Source organism: Syngnathus floridae, chromosome 6, assembly GCF_059516105.1.
Source record: "Syngnathus floridae isolate MCC-2025c chromosome 6, RoL_Sflo_1.0, whole genome shotgun sequence".
Classification (NCBI taxonomy): Eukaryota; Metazoa; Chordata; class Actinopteri; order Syngnathiformes; family Syngnathidae; genus Syngnathus; species Syngnathus floridae.
The window spans coordinates 8,292,966-8,309,861 of NC_142418.1; the positions used below are offsets into that span (position 1 = coordinate 8,292,966).

At 42.1% G+C, this 16,896-nt stretch overlaps 1 protein-coding gene across 1 annotated transcript; it reads left to right on the top strand.

The window, feature by feature from the left end:
* Positions 1 to 3,609: 3,609 nt before the first annotated feature.
* siah1 (siah E3 ubiquitin protein ligase 1) lies at positions 3,610 to 13,038 on the top strand. The gene is made up of 5 exons (XM_088379466.1): positions 3,610 to 3,869; positions 8,634 to 8,688; positions 9,608 to 9,789; positions 10,839 to 11,135; positions 11,410 to 13,038. The coding sequence occupies exons 1-5, from the start codon at positions 3,756 to 3,758 to the stop codon at positions 11,779 to 11,781; spliced, it is 1,020 nt and encodes a 339-aa protein (XP_088235592.1). The 5' UTR covers positions 3,610 to 3,755; the 3' UTR covers positions 11,782 to 13,038.
* The last annotated feature ends 3,858 nt before the right edge of the window (positions 13,039 to 16,896 follow it).

Here is a 16,896-nt window from a genome sequence, read left to right on the forward strand (position 1 = left end):
TTTAAAGGCGAGGAAATATATTGGTTTATGTCACAGGTGTCAAAGTCAAGGCCCGGGGGGCAGATACGGTCCGCCACATCATTTTAGGTGACCCGCGAAGGCAAATTGTGCATTGAATCCATGTCAATTCCCAAATTTCAAATTGTTTTCACTTTTAAAAAAATAGATATATTGTTAGCAATTTTTATTACCATTCATTTTTTAAAAATAATGTATTTTCAAATATTTGATTTCAATATTTCATTTTTCAGTATTTGAACACTTTTTATTAGTCGATTTTGAAAACTAGTTATTCATCAGTTTGTTGTATAGCCTATACTATATATACAATATGGGACGTTCATACATTTATTTGGGTTGAATGCTTTTTCACATACAATTTAATCATTTACTGCTTCAGTATTTTTACCTTTTCACTTGGTGAATGAAATGAAATTAAGTCCCCTCTAAGGTCAGACAGCCTTTACATCCTTGGCATCCTTCAACTTCACTGTCAAGCCAGAATAATAGCAGGCAGGTGTTTGCTTGTGATAAGCTGGTGCAGTGACTGCCTTTTTTTTTTTCAGATATTGTAAAATTAAATTCATTTTAGCCCCCCCCCCTAACCCTACCCCCCCCCCCCCCCCACACACACACACACACACACACAAACACACACACACCACCATCCCTGACAACCACACTTGTAGTATATTGTCAAGAATCAAGCGGGTATAGCAGTATAATGCTATTTATGCTGTTTATGCTCAGTGGAAGTAAGCATGCACAAGATGTAAGCTACAAAAGGATTCATACATGAATATGATGGCTGCCAAATGGAAATTAGTACCGCATGACTAAAACCAATCTCTTATTTTGACATTCACCACACTACAACGTAAACCAATCATTGGCTCTGACTGTGTTTATAGTCAGTGTGTGTGTGTGTGTGTGTGTGTGTGTGTGTGTGAGTTTCTGTGGACGTTTCTGTCAACTTTTGCATGTGGTAGCCTTGATTTGCATAATATTTCTGTGATAAGTCTGTCAAACAAAGCACATGTCCTCCATCACTATACTGGCATGCAACTATTGCTGTGGTATATTTTGTATTTTCAGCAACTGTTTAAAATTGTATGCTAATGACAATTAAAAAAAAAAATTCTACTGTATTTGTCACTGGAATGAAATGTTGGTGGACTTTGGGTGCCCTAGAATATGAAATATGAGTTTGATAATTCATAGTTTCACTTTATGACCTTATTATGGGTGTTCAAATGAACACTTTACACTTTGTATTAATTATTACTTGTTGCGCTAATGTACTGTCATTGTCGGTGATGTCATTTGGCGTGTGCCCAGGGTTTGTTGTAATTCCTGTAGAACAACTTTCAAGTTAATGTCATTCGTTGTTGTTCTGAATAGAGACAAATTAGGAGTGCTCACTCTAGATCCATAATCCAAAAACTCATCACTGCGCCACCTATTTTTAACTTTGACTGAATTCAAAAACTGCCGTTACCCCTTGCTTTGCGGTTTTGTGTATTTGTCTCTGTAGTTATGGTTATAAATACCCATAGCTATATAAGTGCACCGACCACCACATGCCACCAGGTAATGAGATGCAGACAGGTCTCAAGATCTTGAGGGCAGAAGTCGGAAAACAGTGAAAGGAAAAGAAAACACACAGCAGATGAAAACATTTGTTACATACGTACATTTTGTTTGAATTTGTGTCAATCTAGCAACCTGACAACAGTGGAACATTCGAAGAACAACACATAATCCTTTCCATTGCCTGGTACGTGAATTCAACGTTTATGGCATTTCGCCCATACACAACCTTATATTATGGATGTCACTTTTTAATAGCATGTGTAAAAATAGTTAGGGCCTCTCTTTCTTAGGAAATGTTGGTGGTGGCTGAAAGGTTGCCTGGGTAACATTGCTAACTTGGGACAGTGTTAGGTATTCATATCCCGCGCAGGGTTGAGAGCCCACCCAAGGAACATGGCTGGGTTGCGTCTTCTTGTAAGAAAATGTTGGTAATAAAATGCATATTATTTCTAACCACAGCTATACTGGTAAGTTGCCTCAGTACTGGCTGAGTTCCAGCTTTTTCACCCAATTTGGGTTACTAGCAATTTGCAGTTTTAAGCTTGCTCACAAAAATGTGAATCTTTAAAGCCTAAGACTTTACAGTGTGCATTCTTGTCTTGTATTATTGTGTTTTATTTATTTATTTTACTGGCAATACCGCCTGTAAAAGTCTCTAAGTTAAATTCTATGGTTAGCATCTAATTTTCCTCCTTTTCCATCATTGACATGACACAGGCACCGATGTTAGCGTGAATTTTTGTTTGTCTGCCCTGTAAGCAAACTGGGCTTGACACAGCTCACCCGTAACCTCGACCAGGAGAAGCTGTATCAAAAATGGATGGGAGGATGTCGATTGGAACGACTTCATGGGTGTTCCACTCTCTGCAGTGCAACTCCCCTTGCTTCAAGGGCCTTGACTGTAATTTGGACCATGTTCTCCATGAGAAATTCATCAAACCTCTGGAAGGAGCCACGGAGAGCCAAAATGAAATGGACAAGAGTCTGCTGCCATGCAGAGTTATGTGTGGAATTTGCTGATGGCAACGGGAACAGTGGTTGGCTGCCTCTCAGTCACCTTTCTCCCGCTTGTTTCTGGTAACCTCAGCCTCTCTATCCTCCTCTTATGTTCCTCATCTTGTTCAAAACCTCTGTCTGTGGCTTTCCACCACTCTTTTCATTGTCTTTGTCAGGATTAGAATGGTTTAAACAACACATGTGCTGTTCTTTCCAAGCAGAAAGTCAAATTCCAGCATGCCAGAGTAGCTTAAGACTCTCGGGGGTTTGGATTTACCAACTTCCTACTTCCCACCCCGACCCCCCCTAATCACCAACCCCAAGCAACACACATTTTCTTTTCTGCTTCCACTACTTTCAATTTTATGTGTGTATGAACAATCATTTAATTTTGATTAATTACCGGCACTGTTGCATCTTTTCAACAGTACCCTTAATATTTTTTAAGAGAAAAGTCAATTTTGAACCTTCAAACAAAAGGTATAAAGAGTGCTCATTGATGGTTCTTCCTTTGTGCACTGCTAAAAAAAAGATTGAGTGTTGATGATGAAGGTGCCATTTGAGTTCATCAAGATAACTGTAACACAGTATGGTTCCCTCACTGAAGCTATCACTGATAAGTCAACAAGTAATAATGGCCGAATTGCAAGAAAACCATCCACAATACGGTATCTTAATATCAATTTTGTCTCAACCCTAGAAACCAGAAGGTGTTTTGTGATTTATAATAATAATAATAATAATAATAATAATAATAATAATAATAATAATAATAATAATAATAATAATAATAATAATAATAATAATAATTGTTGTTGTATCGTTCTGTTTTGTATTTTCATTTATCCCGCTATTTATGATTTCATCTAGATTTTCACTTTTTCAATTAATCTTCTTTTTCATCCTTATCAAAGAACGATCCATTTGCCATATGCATGAACGGTACTTAACAAAAACTTTTTTTTTTTAACTATACAAAAACTCGCCTTGGCGCATTACGTAAAGTTTGATTTCGCGAGAGCTTGCGCTTGCGGGCCGACGGCAAGAGAAGGGCGCGCTCCCGAGGCAAACTTCAACAAGCATACGCGAGCCCGAGCAGCTGCTAGTTGCTAGTAATAGCGCCCGCCTGGCCTGGCGTCTCGCCTCTGCTTCACGAGCATTTGCGAATGTGTGTCCCCGCAGCTAACCAAGGAAACACGGACTACACTGAGCCGCTGTCGACCCCTTCTCAGCTTACACGTCGTTCTACCGGCGGTGAAGTCAAGGATATTTCTTCCGAGGTAAGACGGGTCGTGGCTATTAATGGCGAGAGGAGACGATAATTCTTTTTCGGGGGGAGCGAGTGTGCTGTGGTCAAAACAACAGCGTTAGCTTCCTTTCGATTAGGCTAACATTAGCCAGCCGTGATGCTAACTTGTTTGCAGGCTTCACTTTTTAAATGACCCTTTAATTGTCGCGTTCGGACGAATATTGCGCGTTGCTTCTAGGAAATGGACACGTTTTCGTTTGTTGGGTTAGTAGTAGGCTCGCTAAGATAACAATTGATCGATTTCGTGAGCTTCTATGCTAAGGCTACTGCTCTCCGTCACGACAAGGCCTTGTGTCTTAGTAACACAAGCAAGCAAGGAATATGCCGGCGTTTTGTCAAGAAAAGCATACCATTTCTCGTTGACTCAGCTTGACTCAACGTAAATATTTTCTTTCTTTTCTAAGTTAAAGAGTTGCTTCGGTTCACCGAGAGCGTAAAAGATGAACACTGACTCGATTGTGGTTGCAGTGAGCGACTTGACTTCAAGTGGAGGCTTGAATGTCAGCATTGAGATTAAAATGTAATTGAAACGTCTCCGTCCTGCAACCTTATCTTATCTTTTTAATCGGCTGCTGTAAGTAGACCTGGTTGTAATGTGAACAAGCACAGGCGCTACATTCTTGACCGCTTGTTGTCATTAAGCGTCTGTGCTTGTGGGGATTAATGCTCCTGTGTAAGAGAAGCTTTATTTCCCCCCTATCAGCCACATTAAGAGCAACTAACTGTTGTCCGGGCTTAAGTTCGACCTGAGCGTCAATCTTTTATATAATTCTGAAATTAGCCAGTCATTGCTCTCATTTGATACATTTGATTTGATAAAGACTCTCACACTGCACCTTTAGCCTTTCTTCACTTGGCTCACGATTAAATGCTAGTGATCAGCTGAGTAGCCCGTTGCTATAACACTCAATGAGTCAAGCATCAACAGTGGTGCCCTAACACTCCTCGCAGTGTTTTTTCCCCTTGCTATACTGTGCAATGTCTTCTTTTAAGGCAACATGGGGTTGTTGATAATGTGGCTGTTTGCAATTAAACTGCCAACCATTTTCAGACCCTCTTCTATGCTACCATGTCCCAAAAAATTGTCTGCATTCTTAAAAAGACAAACACGTCATTGACACTGAATGAGTGAATTAGGGATCAGGTTCATAATAACTGTCAAATGTTTTCTTCTGCTTGTGGTATTAGTGTTGTGCATCCAATATGATAATCAGATTGACAGCTTAGTAGTAGTGGTTTACCTTGCAAATGTGATCCTATTGTACATCTGTCGGAATATGCCTTAGTCTATGCGAACATTGTTGTAAAAGATAGAATTACAGTTAATTATATGGAGGGGAAAAATGTTGACTGCAAGTATTCTTGTGTAAACCTTGAAGTAAATGTTTGTATGAAAAATAGCTCTCGTCTTCAAATGTAAACTAATCAAATGGAGAAGCCGTGAGATACTTTTTTTTCACATGTGATGACATAAGCATATAAAGCAATGAAATGCATGTAAACAGTAATAACAGCATTGAGTGCCATTTGTAACCTCACGATTATAATTCAGTAAATAGTTGGATGAAAAATACTTAAAAGGACTCAACTCAATAGAAATGAAATGGCTACTTTTTACATGTATTTTTATGCTGCACGTATTCTTTTTTTCTTTTGTTGCCTCAATGTTAGGATGTTGTGAATTGAGGACCACATTTTTTTGTTGATTTTTACTTTCATGTAAAGATGACAGTGTTGTTCAAATGAAGCCTTTTTCACAAGGCATTGTAAAGATGACTAAAAACACTAATGGGTTGTGTGAACTGTGAACAGACGGAACTTTATTGCCCCATTTCTACCGCACAGTACAGTACAGAAGTACAGTATGTACTATTTGCAGCAGGCATGCTTGGCTCGACCTGCAGTCGTCGAGGGTTTTTTTTCCACCACGAAAGAGGATGGCCTCGGTTGTGGCGGGAGACTTCTCTTACATCAATAAAGGCAGCGCTTGGAGACACACGACTAGAAAGCTGCAATCGAGGAGGCCAACAGGGACTTCTTGTTTGTGGCGTACTACTTTTGAAATGGATCAACGGGCGACTTAGAGAAGCTCCTTATTACTGAGCGTCTTGTCATAAGTAAACAATGCGAAATAATTCTTCTCCTGGTCTCTTTCTTAGTGGGATTTTTTTGCTGCCATGTCGCGCACAGTACATTTGCTGACGCCTGTCTATTATACACACTGTAAAAATAAAAACTCTGTTGTATTATTTTTCGAGGAATGTTGTACAAGTGACAATTTTAAAATGTACACTAGCATTGATTTATGAGGGGGGGGAAATTGCATTTTGATATTTATCTATTTTGTAAGTATAGTTGGAAATCAACATGATTGTCTTCACACAAATGACTATTATTAATCGCATCACACAGGTTATGCCTGTAAGGAATACAGACTTTCTGAGTCAATCAATACATTGCCTAAATGTGTCCAGGGCAGTGCATTCCATCCACGATGGCGTTCCGGTTTGGTTTAACCGATAACACGCTTGTGGCAAACCTCATCAGAGTTCTCGTGTAGTGAGCGAGGGAAAGTCTGGCACATGTGTCAGGGAAATCCTGTCAATGATGTCAATGCACTTCAATCAGTTGTGAATGAATGATCAATCGCACGTGTTTGCGCGCTACGTACTCAGATGTCCCACCAGAGCCTATTTAATGACCTCTTGTGCCCTATTGATGGCCAGGCTTTGTTCTCGTCTTCTCCAGTCCTCCATTTATCTTTTCCCTGTAAATTGGATCAAGCTCATGGCTGAAAGTGTCTTAATGAAATGCGATTGTTGCTGCTTGACAAACGCTTTGTTCCCATGATGCTTTCTTGATTTGCGTCAGCTCCGACGCGTGCCCGTGAGTTGATGCCGATTGAACCTTAATTGGGCAAAGAAATGCCCAGATCGCCCCGATCCAATGATCCAGTCTCCCCTAAAATACAATTTATACTCTGGAGCGCTTAATAATCTGAAAAGTACGCTTCACACACACACATTTGAGCTGGAATTAGTTTTTGATGGCGATGCTGTCTTCAAAATTTGGAGGCCATGTGTTCAGGCCGTTTGCAATAAGCGGTACTTTGTGAAAAGAAAATAAGGAAGGGCGTCAGAGAGCACAGCTGGTGGTAGAGCCCGCGGACAGACAAGCCTGAAATCCGAGCCCTTTGCTCAGTAGAGAGATGGTGGAGGTGGGGGGGTGGGAGAGCATAGGGAAAGAAAGCGAGAGAGAGGATGTGGCTCCAAAATGAAGAGTTGGATTGCTGAAAACACAGCTCCCCACATGAGTAGGTGCATGAAGAAAATAGAAATGGAGTTCTTAGTTTGGCTAATATATGGAAAGAGAAGGGGGCGGGGCGGGCATAAGTGAGTGTGATCATGACTCTGTTTATGCTGACATTGGACACCGTCTGAGCTCCACACCCTGCAGTGACACCGACTGCACTCCAGGAGCAGGCCAGAGAGCATGCAAGAGTTTGGGAATTTCCCTCCTCTACAACCCTAATTTCTTTCCGGAACGGCATGCGGTCAAATTTGTGTTTTGCAATCGTTCTTCAAATCGGCATTTTTGGGGTTTGCTTTTTTTTTTTGCTTTTTTTTTGCTTTTTTTTTTTTTTATTAAGTTATAGCGATATAACGGCGCTTATCTTATGACACATGCATGCTTGGAAATCATAAAGACCTGTGTTTGAAAACAAGCCCGTCACCATCCATATGACAATGGACCGCATATTGACAGACTTAATGGATTCATTTGCAGAATGGTGTGCAGCAGAAAGCCATCTGTGGTATTATGTGCAATAGTGCAGCTTCAACATACCCTCAAGCATTGGGCGGCCCACTTGAGTGAAATATGATCCAGGTGTGTTTAGGGCGATTGTAGCAATTGTCAACATCAGCGAAGAGTCGCCATGGAGTAGGTGAGCAGTGATGAAAAGCCCAAAGGGAAATGGGCCTTGTCGTGTGACGCTGCCACCTTTTGCACTTTGTCATTTGGACTATGAAGGGCGATGGTTCAAATCAGGCTGTGGACAAAAAAATGGCAAGGTGTCCTTGAATAAGGCTCTTTTTTTTTTTTTTTTTTTTTTTGGCTTCATTTTGTAGCCAGCGGAAAAGAAATACTGTTTTAACTGGTCATGAAAGCAGCAATTCCCGTTTCAATGCTTATTGATTTAGGTGTCACTTAGAGAATTGGCCAGTTGGTCAGTTTGAAGTCCCAAAAGGGGGTGCAGCCAAATCTGGAGAAATGGAAACATGGAGATGAGTCCATTGATTTGACGTGTGGGCATCAAATTATTTCATCTCTTGTTAGAAGTAGCAGTCCATTTTGGATGATACAATGTCTAACTTGGACTAAAGAATGCACTAATGACCATATCAAATGGGTTGAGACAAAGTAATTCATGGATACTTATTTTGTTATTTATTGTGCTAATCAGTTGCAATTTTATCCATTTTTTTTTACAAGACTATTTACTTCTATGTTAAGTCTTATCTTAGTGTTTTTCATATGTTTTGAATAAAAGTGGTCCAAATTGTCCAAACATTGCATCATCTCCTTGATTGTCAGAGACAGGAAAGTCAAATCTGTGCGGTGCCGCTCATTCAACACATTTTGTAACCAATTAATTTAGTGTGTTGTGTCAATCATTACAATAGACTAACTGGGATTTTTTTCTCCCCCCCTCCCCATTTTTCTCTTTGCAAAGGTCCCCACATTTCAAGAGAAGACGAAAGCCCTATTTGGAAATCTTATGGACGAAGGTGAGTCCGGCCTATGCTGCTTCAAAGCACCCTTGCAGGCCTCCTCTGCAAACAATAGTGTTAAACTCTGACAAGCATGCCATGTCGCTACTTATCAAGCTGCATGCTGCTCACTCCATATGGCCAGCTAAATTGTCATTTAATCTCCGTGGCTTACCGACTAGGATTGTCGTGCCCCTCGGCAGCCTTTCTAAATGTTAAATATACCACTTACTAAGAGTTCTGCATGGATCCAAATCAAGATATGACTTTGTCCTCTGTGTCAAAGTCAAAGTCTGCTTTATTGCCAATTTCTTCACATGCCAAGACACACAAAGAGATCGAAATTACATTCCCACTACCCCAGGGTGACAAGACATAGTTCACAATGTACATACAAGTAAACAACGCAAGAAAATAAAACAAGGCACAAACAATGAATAAATAAGAGTGATGAATAAATAATAAATAAGCAAATAATACAATAAATAAGTACAGGACACTACGCAGAAGGGGGAAGAGAGTTCAGGATCCTAACAGCCTGGAGAATGAAGCTTCTCCTTGATGTGGTCATGGCGTTGTCCTTAAAATGAATTAGGCAACTGAGTCATTGCCTATCCTGCAAGGACCTGCCTTGACATGGTTATGCTAACTGATTGTGACCCTGGCCTTGGACTATCTCCATGCCGCCTAGATGCAAAATCAAAGTGCATATAAAGTCTACACACCCATGACCTATGACCTGTACAAGGCAATTGCAAACAAAGCGTAGTGGGGGTCGGGGGGCTTTTTATGCGTTCACAAATGGTTTGCTTTGAATTTTGTTAGTTTAGTAGTTTTGACCTTGGATTAAAAGCTGATTTGGGGTTAGGAAGACATGAAAACACTGGCGATGTCATGACGAAAATGGTCCTCCTTCCTCTATTTGTGTTTTGATCAGAAATGAGTCGCCAGACTGCCACCGCGCTCCCCACAGGAACATCCAAGTGCCCTGCCTCCCAGCGTGTGCCCACCCTGTCGGGGACCACCGCCTCCAACAGTGACCTAGCCAGCCTGTTTGAGTGCCCCGTGTGCTTTGACTATGTCCTGCCCCCCATCCTTCAGTGCCAGTCGGGACACCTGGTATGTGTTCATTACATCACAAAATGTGCATATTGCATACCAAGACTCTTGTTTTAGTACAGCGAAAGCTCGAATTGGATGGAATCAAGCAGCCACTTATTCGACTACAATGTTCTGCCGGCCACGCACTTGGACTTGAGTGCCTGTGTGGATGAGATGCTCCCTTTTCCAATCATATACTGTCCTAGCTATCCGTAACACTGTAATAATGCAGTATTATAGGTCAACAGCCTGACTATTTCTTATCACATGCCTTTAAATTAGCTACTTTAAATGCTACTTGAAAATGTATTTATAACAAAAAAAAAAATTGAGGTCCGTGACCAAACTGCGTCAAAGCTTGTAAAATCGAGCTTCACCTAGTTTATATATATATATCACTCTTTCTTTTTTTTTAAATCACAAAATAGCTTGGAGATAACCACAAATGAAGTCTTAAGCTTTTTGATGCCTTGCATAACATATATTGTACTTCTCTGTGCTTTTAAAGTTTGGGGCTTGACAGCCCCTCAAAATATTGCTGTCCAGTGACCAATCAGACAAGAATATACTGTTCTGTCTTAAAAACATCATACAAAAAATTGCGCCATGCCGTTTGTGATCAAGGCAAGGAAACCAAATCCAAATATTGTCAAGCAACAGGAAATTAGCCGCTGCAACAATCAATCGCTACTCTCTGATGGTTCTCCAAAATGCTGTTTTTGATAACCAACAAGTGGAAAAATAAGACATTTCAATACATCCTGTTGGCCTGTCAGAGAGATACGAAAAAACAAAATCACAGTGATGTGGTTGGCGCAACTATAAAACATTTTTCTTTACATGATTACACATGTTATACAAAGCAGAGGATGGAGAGTCCTGTTTGATGGCCAGTATCAGTCAAGAAGTGTTCATCATTGGGCTCACATGTACTTCCTGGATGGAGCTTTCAAATTTTGCACACGTGTTTGTCATTGCGACCGGCCGGGGTTGCAGTCAACTTTGTCTGGTCTTAAGAGTTCAAAACTTCTGCCCCTCCTTCAATGTATCTTTGTGTCCTTCCTCAGGTATGCTCCAACTGTCGGCCCAAGCTAACCTGCTGCCCTACCTGTCGAGGGCCGCTGGGCTCCATCAGGAACCTGGCTATGGAGAAGGTGGCCAACTCGGTACTCTTCCCATGCAAATACGCCTCGTCAGGCTGCGAAGTCACGCTGCCGCACACCGACAAGACGGAGCACGAAGAGCTTTGCGAGTTCCGACCGTACTCGTGCCCCTGCCCCGGCGCCTCCTGCAAGTGGCAAGGCTCCCTGGATGCCGTCATGCCTCACTTGATGCACCAGCACAAGTCCATTACCACACTGCAGGTCAGCATTTGCTTTACAGAGTGTCCACAGGGTGGCGCTTTCGTCCATCTTTTCATAGTAGTGGCTGATCCACTATATGGTTGTTACTTTTGTGCAAAAATGGTGCCATGCCATGGTTTCTAAACTAGGACTGAACGCTTAAAACAAGCTTGTCTTCAAAATCAGCTGCGAGAATCCATGAAAAAATGTCATCCTGTAATTATCATGTTGGGTTCAAAGGGACATTTTCAACCTCTTTTCAGTTGGATACTGATGTACCTGTGGTCTCTTCCAGGGGGAGGACATTGTGTTCTTGGCCACAGACATCAACCTTCCCGGCGCAGTGGACTGGGTGATGATGCAGTCGTGCTTTGGCTTCCACTTCATGTTGGTGCTGGAGAAACAGGAGAAATATGACGGCCACCAACAATTCTTTGCCATCGTGCAACTCATTGGGACTCGCAAACAAGCGGAGAACTTTGCGTATCGGTTGGAGCTCAACGGCCACCGGCGCCGCCTGACCTGGGAGGCCACGCCACGCTCCATCCACGAGGGCATCGCCACCGCCATTATGAACAGCGACTGTCTGGTGTTCGACACGTCCATCGCGCAGCTCTTCGCCGAAAACGGCAACCTAGGCATCAATGTGACCATCTCCATGTGCTAAGAACTCACTGGATACGCCAAGGGGGGGAGGGGCGTTTGCGCGCATGTGTGTGTATGTGTGTGTGAGACAACCACTTTCCGGATGGGTTTGTCGGCCATTTTGAAGGGGTTGAATCAGCTCGACTTCATCTTCGCCAGACTCCTTGACGACACTATGGATGTGGAATTGGACTGTCTGTTGGGCAGCTGTGAGGAACCCGGGGCGGGTGGATAAACACGAGGGTAGAACTGTTGTCGAGATGGCCGTAGCCTTATAAACACGCAAAACAAACGTACATGTGAGAGTCACACATTTGTTGTCGTTCAGCATCTTCTCTGTTCTTGTTTTAGTGTGCCCCCTCCTGAACCCCCAGCCGCTCACCTCTATCATTCTACCCCCCCACACACACACTACCTGTTAAAACGGGCCACCGGCTGCACGCTAGACAGTTGGCAATCTATCTAGTCTCATAGGTACAAGCCCACCCTGTCCCTCGCGTACCTGTCGTCATCGGGGACATGCTACCAAGTTGTAGCTCCCGGTTCTGTCGAGGGCTCCCAATCCCCGTAACACGGGACATCCTCCAGCCAGTCTCCCTCACACAGATTCCTGACAACTGTGCAAGACACACCTTTCATCACCTGATGATGTTCTTTATTGATGTTACAACACTCTCTTCTCATCCGTGTGATGACACTGAGGGATTTTTTCCAGCCCAAAAATGATCTCTCAATGGTTCACCCAATAAGTGTTTGCCTGTGTGTGGATGTGACAGAGAGACAATAAGGTCACTCTTGTGTGTTGGGGGGGGGCACAGCACAGCATTTCAGTTCAAGTTTTCTTTGTTGGATTTCTTCAGTCTATTGGAGAGAGATGAACTAATTGGCCTGCTTATCTCTACCATCCCTTCTCAGTGACCAGGATACTATTCTTATTACATGGAGATGATCTTTATTATTGTTTGTCAAATGACTTTCTACAACAGACAGACAGTTGTCAAACTTGTGGCTAAACAGTGTTTTTGTAGGTAAAAGCAAGTTGAATTCTCTTGTTTCTCCTCCCTCCTCTGCCTGGTTGCATTGTTTGTTTTTTCCTCCTTTAATCTATTTGTCCATATGTCCTCTTGTGGTAAGTCTTCTTTCTTCTTTGTTGTTAAACGAGAGCATTCTCTATGTGGAATCTCCGTCATCTTGCTGCTCTCCCTCAACTGGACCCTCCGTTGACCTTTTCTGTTTTAACATGTCATTAAATACATTAAATAAATTTATCTTTTTCATACCAGGTCTCCACCTTTTTTTAATTTAGTTTTTAAATTACATTCTTACTCTACACACGTGATTTACATTTGTACTGTAAAGTGCGGGCAGTGTTGTGACCAAGTGGTTAGCACATTTGTCCTACAATTTGTGTGTCATGGATCGGAATGGAACAGGGCGACCAAATGCAGCTTGGACCAGGGTTTATTGAAGGGAAAAGGTAGTTGAAGAGAGGCCATGGGGAACAAGCCAACAGAACCGGCAAACTAACATAAGGGCCTTACAAATGTCTACGGAACGGACTGACAGGGCTGGCAAACAAAAACCGAACTAACAGAGACATGAGGCAAGAAACGAGCGACAACAAATAATCCGACAGGGAGTGAGGGGCAGACAGGATTTAAATACACGACAGCTAACGAGAGGCAAGTGAGAGTGTTCACAGCGATCATGGGCACACAGGAGGGGAGGGGCGAGCACACAGAGAAATTATGACAGAATGTATACACGATAGTGATGTGCGTTCCAGTTCTTTTAGGTGAACTGAATCTTTAGAAGCAGTTCACTCAAAAGATTCGTTCAAACAAATTGTTCAACGAATCGTCCCCCCCACGACCAATCAACTGCGCCAGCGAGCGTTAGATGGAGGAAGGAGTTTACGAGTCAGTGACGCAACTTCCCGGTGAATTGCATTTCCCGTTCACCAACGAACGAATCTGTGAGTGAACGAACCAGTGAGTGAGTGATTTGCCCTCGTTAAACACACCTGCGTGAAAAGATTTTGTTCATTTTCACGTTCTGCATGAGCTAAAACTTTTCACGCAGGTGCACTTAACGAGGGAATCTTGAAAAACATGTTGGAATGCGGCCCGAGGACTAGAGCTTGACACCTGTGATCTTGGACCATGATTTTTCCCTAATAAAGTGGCCTGTTATTAGGTACACTTGAAAATGGCGGTGTACCTAATGTGATGTCACAGATCAAACAGACAATCAGAAAGTGGGGGTAAGGGCGGGTGTGGCACTTTTCACTTAAACCAGGGGTGTCACCCTCCGGTCCTCGAGGGGCCGCGTTCCAATATGTTTTCCAAGTTACCCTGGTTAAACACACCTGCGTGAAAAGATTTTGTTCACTTTCACGGGGTCATCTTATATATTTACATAATACTTGCATTTGCGTACAAAGCAAGGTCCCAATTCTATAAGCACGTTTAAGCATATGCTCACACCTGATATTGAACCATGTTCTTTCTGAGCCAGAGCCGGCGTCACTCACCAGTTGGCTAGAAGGGCTTGGCCGTCGGCACTATTTTGTACTAGTGATGTGCATTCCAGTTCTTTTGAGTGAACAAAATCTTTAGAATCGGTTCACTCAAAAGATTTGTTCTAAAGAATCATTGACCTAATTGTTCGTTTCACTTTCTTATCTATTCTTTTTTTATTTTTACCTCGTGTAGTGTACCCATTGAAGTGTCCATGAGGTGTACCTAATCACAGGACACTTCATTAGGGAAAAAGCTTAAATGAAAATGAAAAGTGCCACACCCGCCCTCATCCCCACCTCCTTATTGGCTGTTTGATCTGTGACGTCACTCGGACACTCCATTAGGTACACCGCCATTTTAAGGTGTTCCTAATCACATGCCACTTCTTTAGGGAAAAATCATGGTCAAAGCTTAAATGAAAGTGAAAAGTGCCACACCCGCCTTCCCCACACTTTCTGATTGGCTGTTTGATCTGTGACGTCATTCGGATTCGATTCATTTTCTCTCCAGCCAGTTCAATTTGTGCCGAGCCCCTTAGGTCAAATCATAGGAAAGAAAAGCACGTTGCGTTCACTTGTTTTTGAGTTCACTCGCAAAGATGGTGCGATACTGCATGATACTGATTTGGAAAGAGGGGGTCGAAGGAATGCAATGTTGTTGTTTGTCTTTTTTTCCTCCTTCCGTGTCCCCTAAAGGGCTTCGTAACACTGGAGGCTCCTGTCATCTTGTACATAGTGTCCATCTCAATAATCCTCATCTGGACAAGCGCCTTTAAAAATATCCTTACGATTTTCCCACAACATTGAGTTTCACATAATCCTTAATCATCACCTTGTTTGTTCTTTCTTATTCATGCATGGGAGGACAGCCCTATACATTATTCTCCCTTTCAGTATGCTGTCATTATATGTCCAAAGTATTCATTCTTGGTCCAAACCAAACAGTATAGAGTCGTTATTCAAGTGTTGTCAGAATCTGAACACATTCCTGCTGCCTCGTGGACTCAAATTGAATACAAAACCTCTATTGTTGATCATGTTGCAAATACAATAAAATTGAGGACAGATGGAAAATGTGTCCATCATTTGAACAGTAGTACGTACATTGTTCGATCAGTCAAACACTCATTGTGTATCAGTTTTCAAACAGAAAAAACAATCCTGAAAGTCTTTGAATTAAAATCAATCCCTCTCACCACACGCGTGTACTCAGGCAGGTTAAAATTGATCCTGTTATTACCTCAGACACCCACAGACTGTTTAGAAATAATACTGTCATGGAAACCTCATGCTGGAGTGGTGCAGCATAACCAAGGCAGCACGACATTATTAAAAAAAGCAAAAAGAAAAACCAATAGTAATGTATTTAGATAGTTGACCAACATCATCTCAAATGTACAGCCAGATATCTCCATGAATAAAGGCCTGAAAAGACAAAGCACGGGTCACAGTCAAGGTGGAAATATTTGAGAATGAAAAACAAGAAGACTGTGTGTTGCCAGAAAATGTTGAAATCTTCCAAGGTTCTTGAAATGAGTATGGAGAGTGTTGGAAATGTATGCAATTTATTCTCCAAGGCCAAAGCCTTAATTGAAAACTATGATTCCCATTGTGTTTGTTTTTCTTCAAGGCAGGAATTCACACAAAAATAAAGACTTGTACAAGGTGAATTAAGTAAGTTGTTCTCTATAAGAGCCAAAACCAAGGTCAATTTTGGATCAGAATGTTGGCAAGAGAAAAGCGTGGAAAAGGAGAAAAATTCATTCAAAGACACCCCATAGCGTGCATGTAACACTGTTCAAAGGGCAAATGAATCTGGTGTTTGTTCAGAGGCAATGCAGTCGCGCAGCGATTGTCAACTGGTGGTTCGCGGCCCTCTAGTGGTCCATGGCGGTATTGCAGGTGGTCCGCGAAATTGGAAAATAATTGTATTTGTAACATTTATTATTTAGACTGGATTGATTATCCAGCTAATTTTGTGAATCATTTATATATCCAAATTATGTCAAAGGTAGCTGAGATTCCCAAAATAGACATACAGATGCGAATAAATAGCCTGTATAGGTGCATGGACACCCACCTAAGGAAGGCATCCACAGCACACAGCACCCTGAGTCTAAAAGATTTTTCATGCTCCATTATATTTTTGGATTGTGTATTTGTAGACTTCCAGCTGCCAAACCTGCATAACATTTCAAAGTAGGGCTTTATGTCAATATTAGGGTTTCAAAATAGGGATTTATGACCACAGGGTTAGGGAACCCACATGACCAATGGCTGGCCTGTTTTTTTTATGTCTCCCTGCTGCAAGACATGTGATTGAAATGATCAGAATGTTTTCAGGATTCTACAGATGAGCTGATCATCTGAATCAGGTGTGTTGCAGTAGGAAGACTTGGGAAAAGAGGCCGGTTATGGCTCTCGTGGGACCAGGATTCCCTAACCCTGCACTCGAGTTAGGGTTTCCAATGAGGGCTTATGGGAAAGTTTGTTCGAGACTTTCTGCTGTGATGGAGGAGCATAAAGTTTGCAAAACTACTCTCTGTGAATTATTTCAGCAAGGGAGGGGGGGAGTCATCCACTGTGCTCAGCACACCACCGCCCAAGACAAGGTTA

Excerpts from the sequence above, each read along its gene's own strand:
- siah1 (XM_088379466.1), top strand. The coding sequence starts at position 3,756 with ATGTGTGTCCCCGCAGCTAACCAAGGAAACACGGACTACACTGAGCCG. Across the intron at positions 9,790-10,838 it reads AGTGCCAGTCGGGACACCTG|GTATGCTCCAACTGTCGGCC; the intron begins GTATGTGTTCAT and ends GTCCTTCCTCAG. Across the intron at positions 11,136-11,409 it reads AGTCCATTACCACACTGCAG|GGGGAGGACATTGTGTTCTT; the intron begins GTCAGCATTTGC and ends GGTCTCTTCCAG.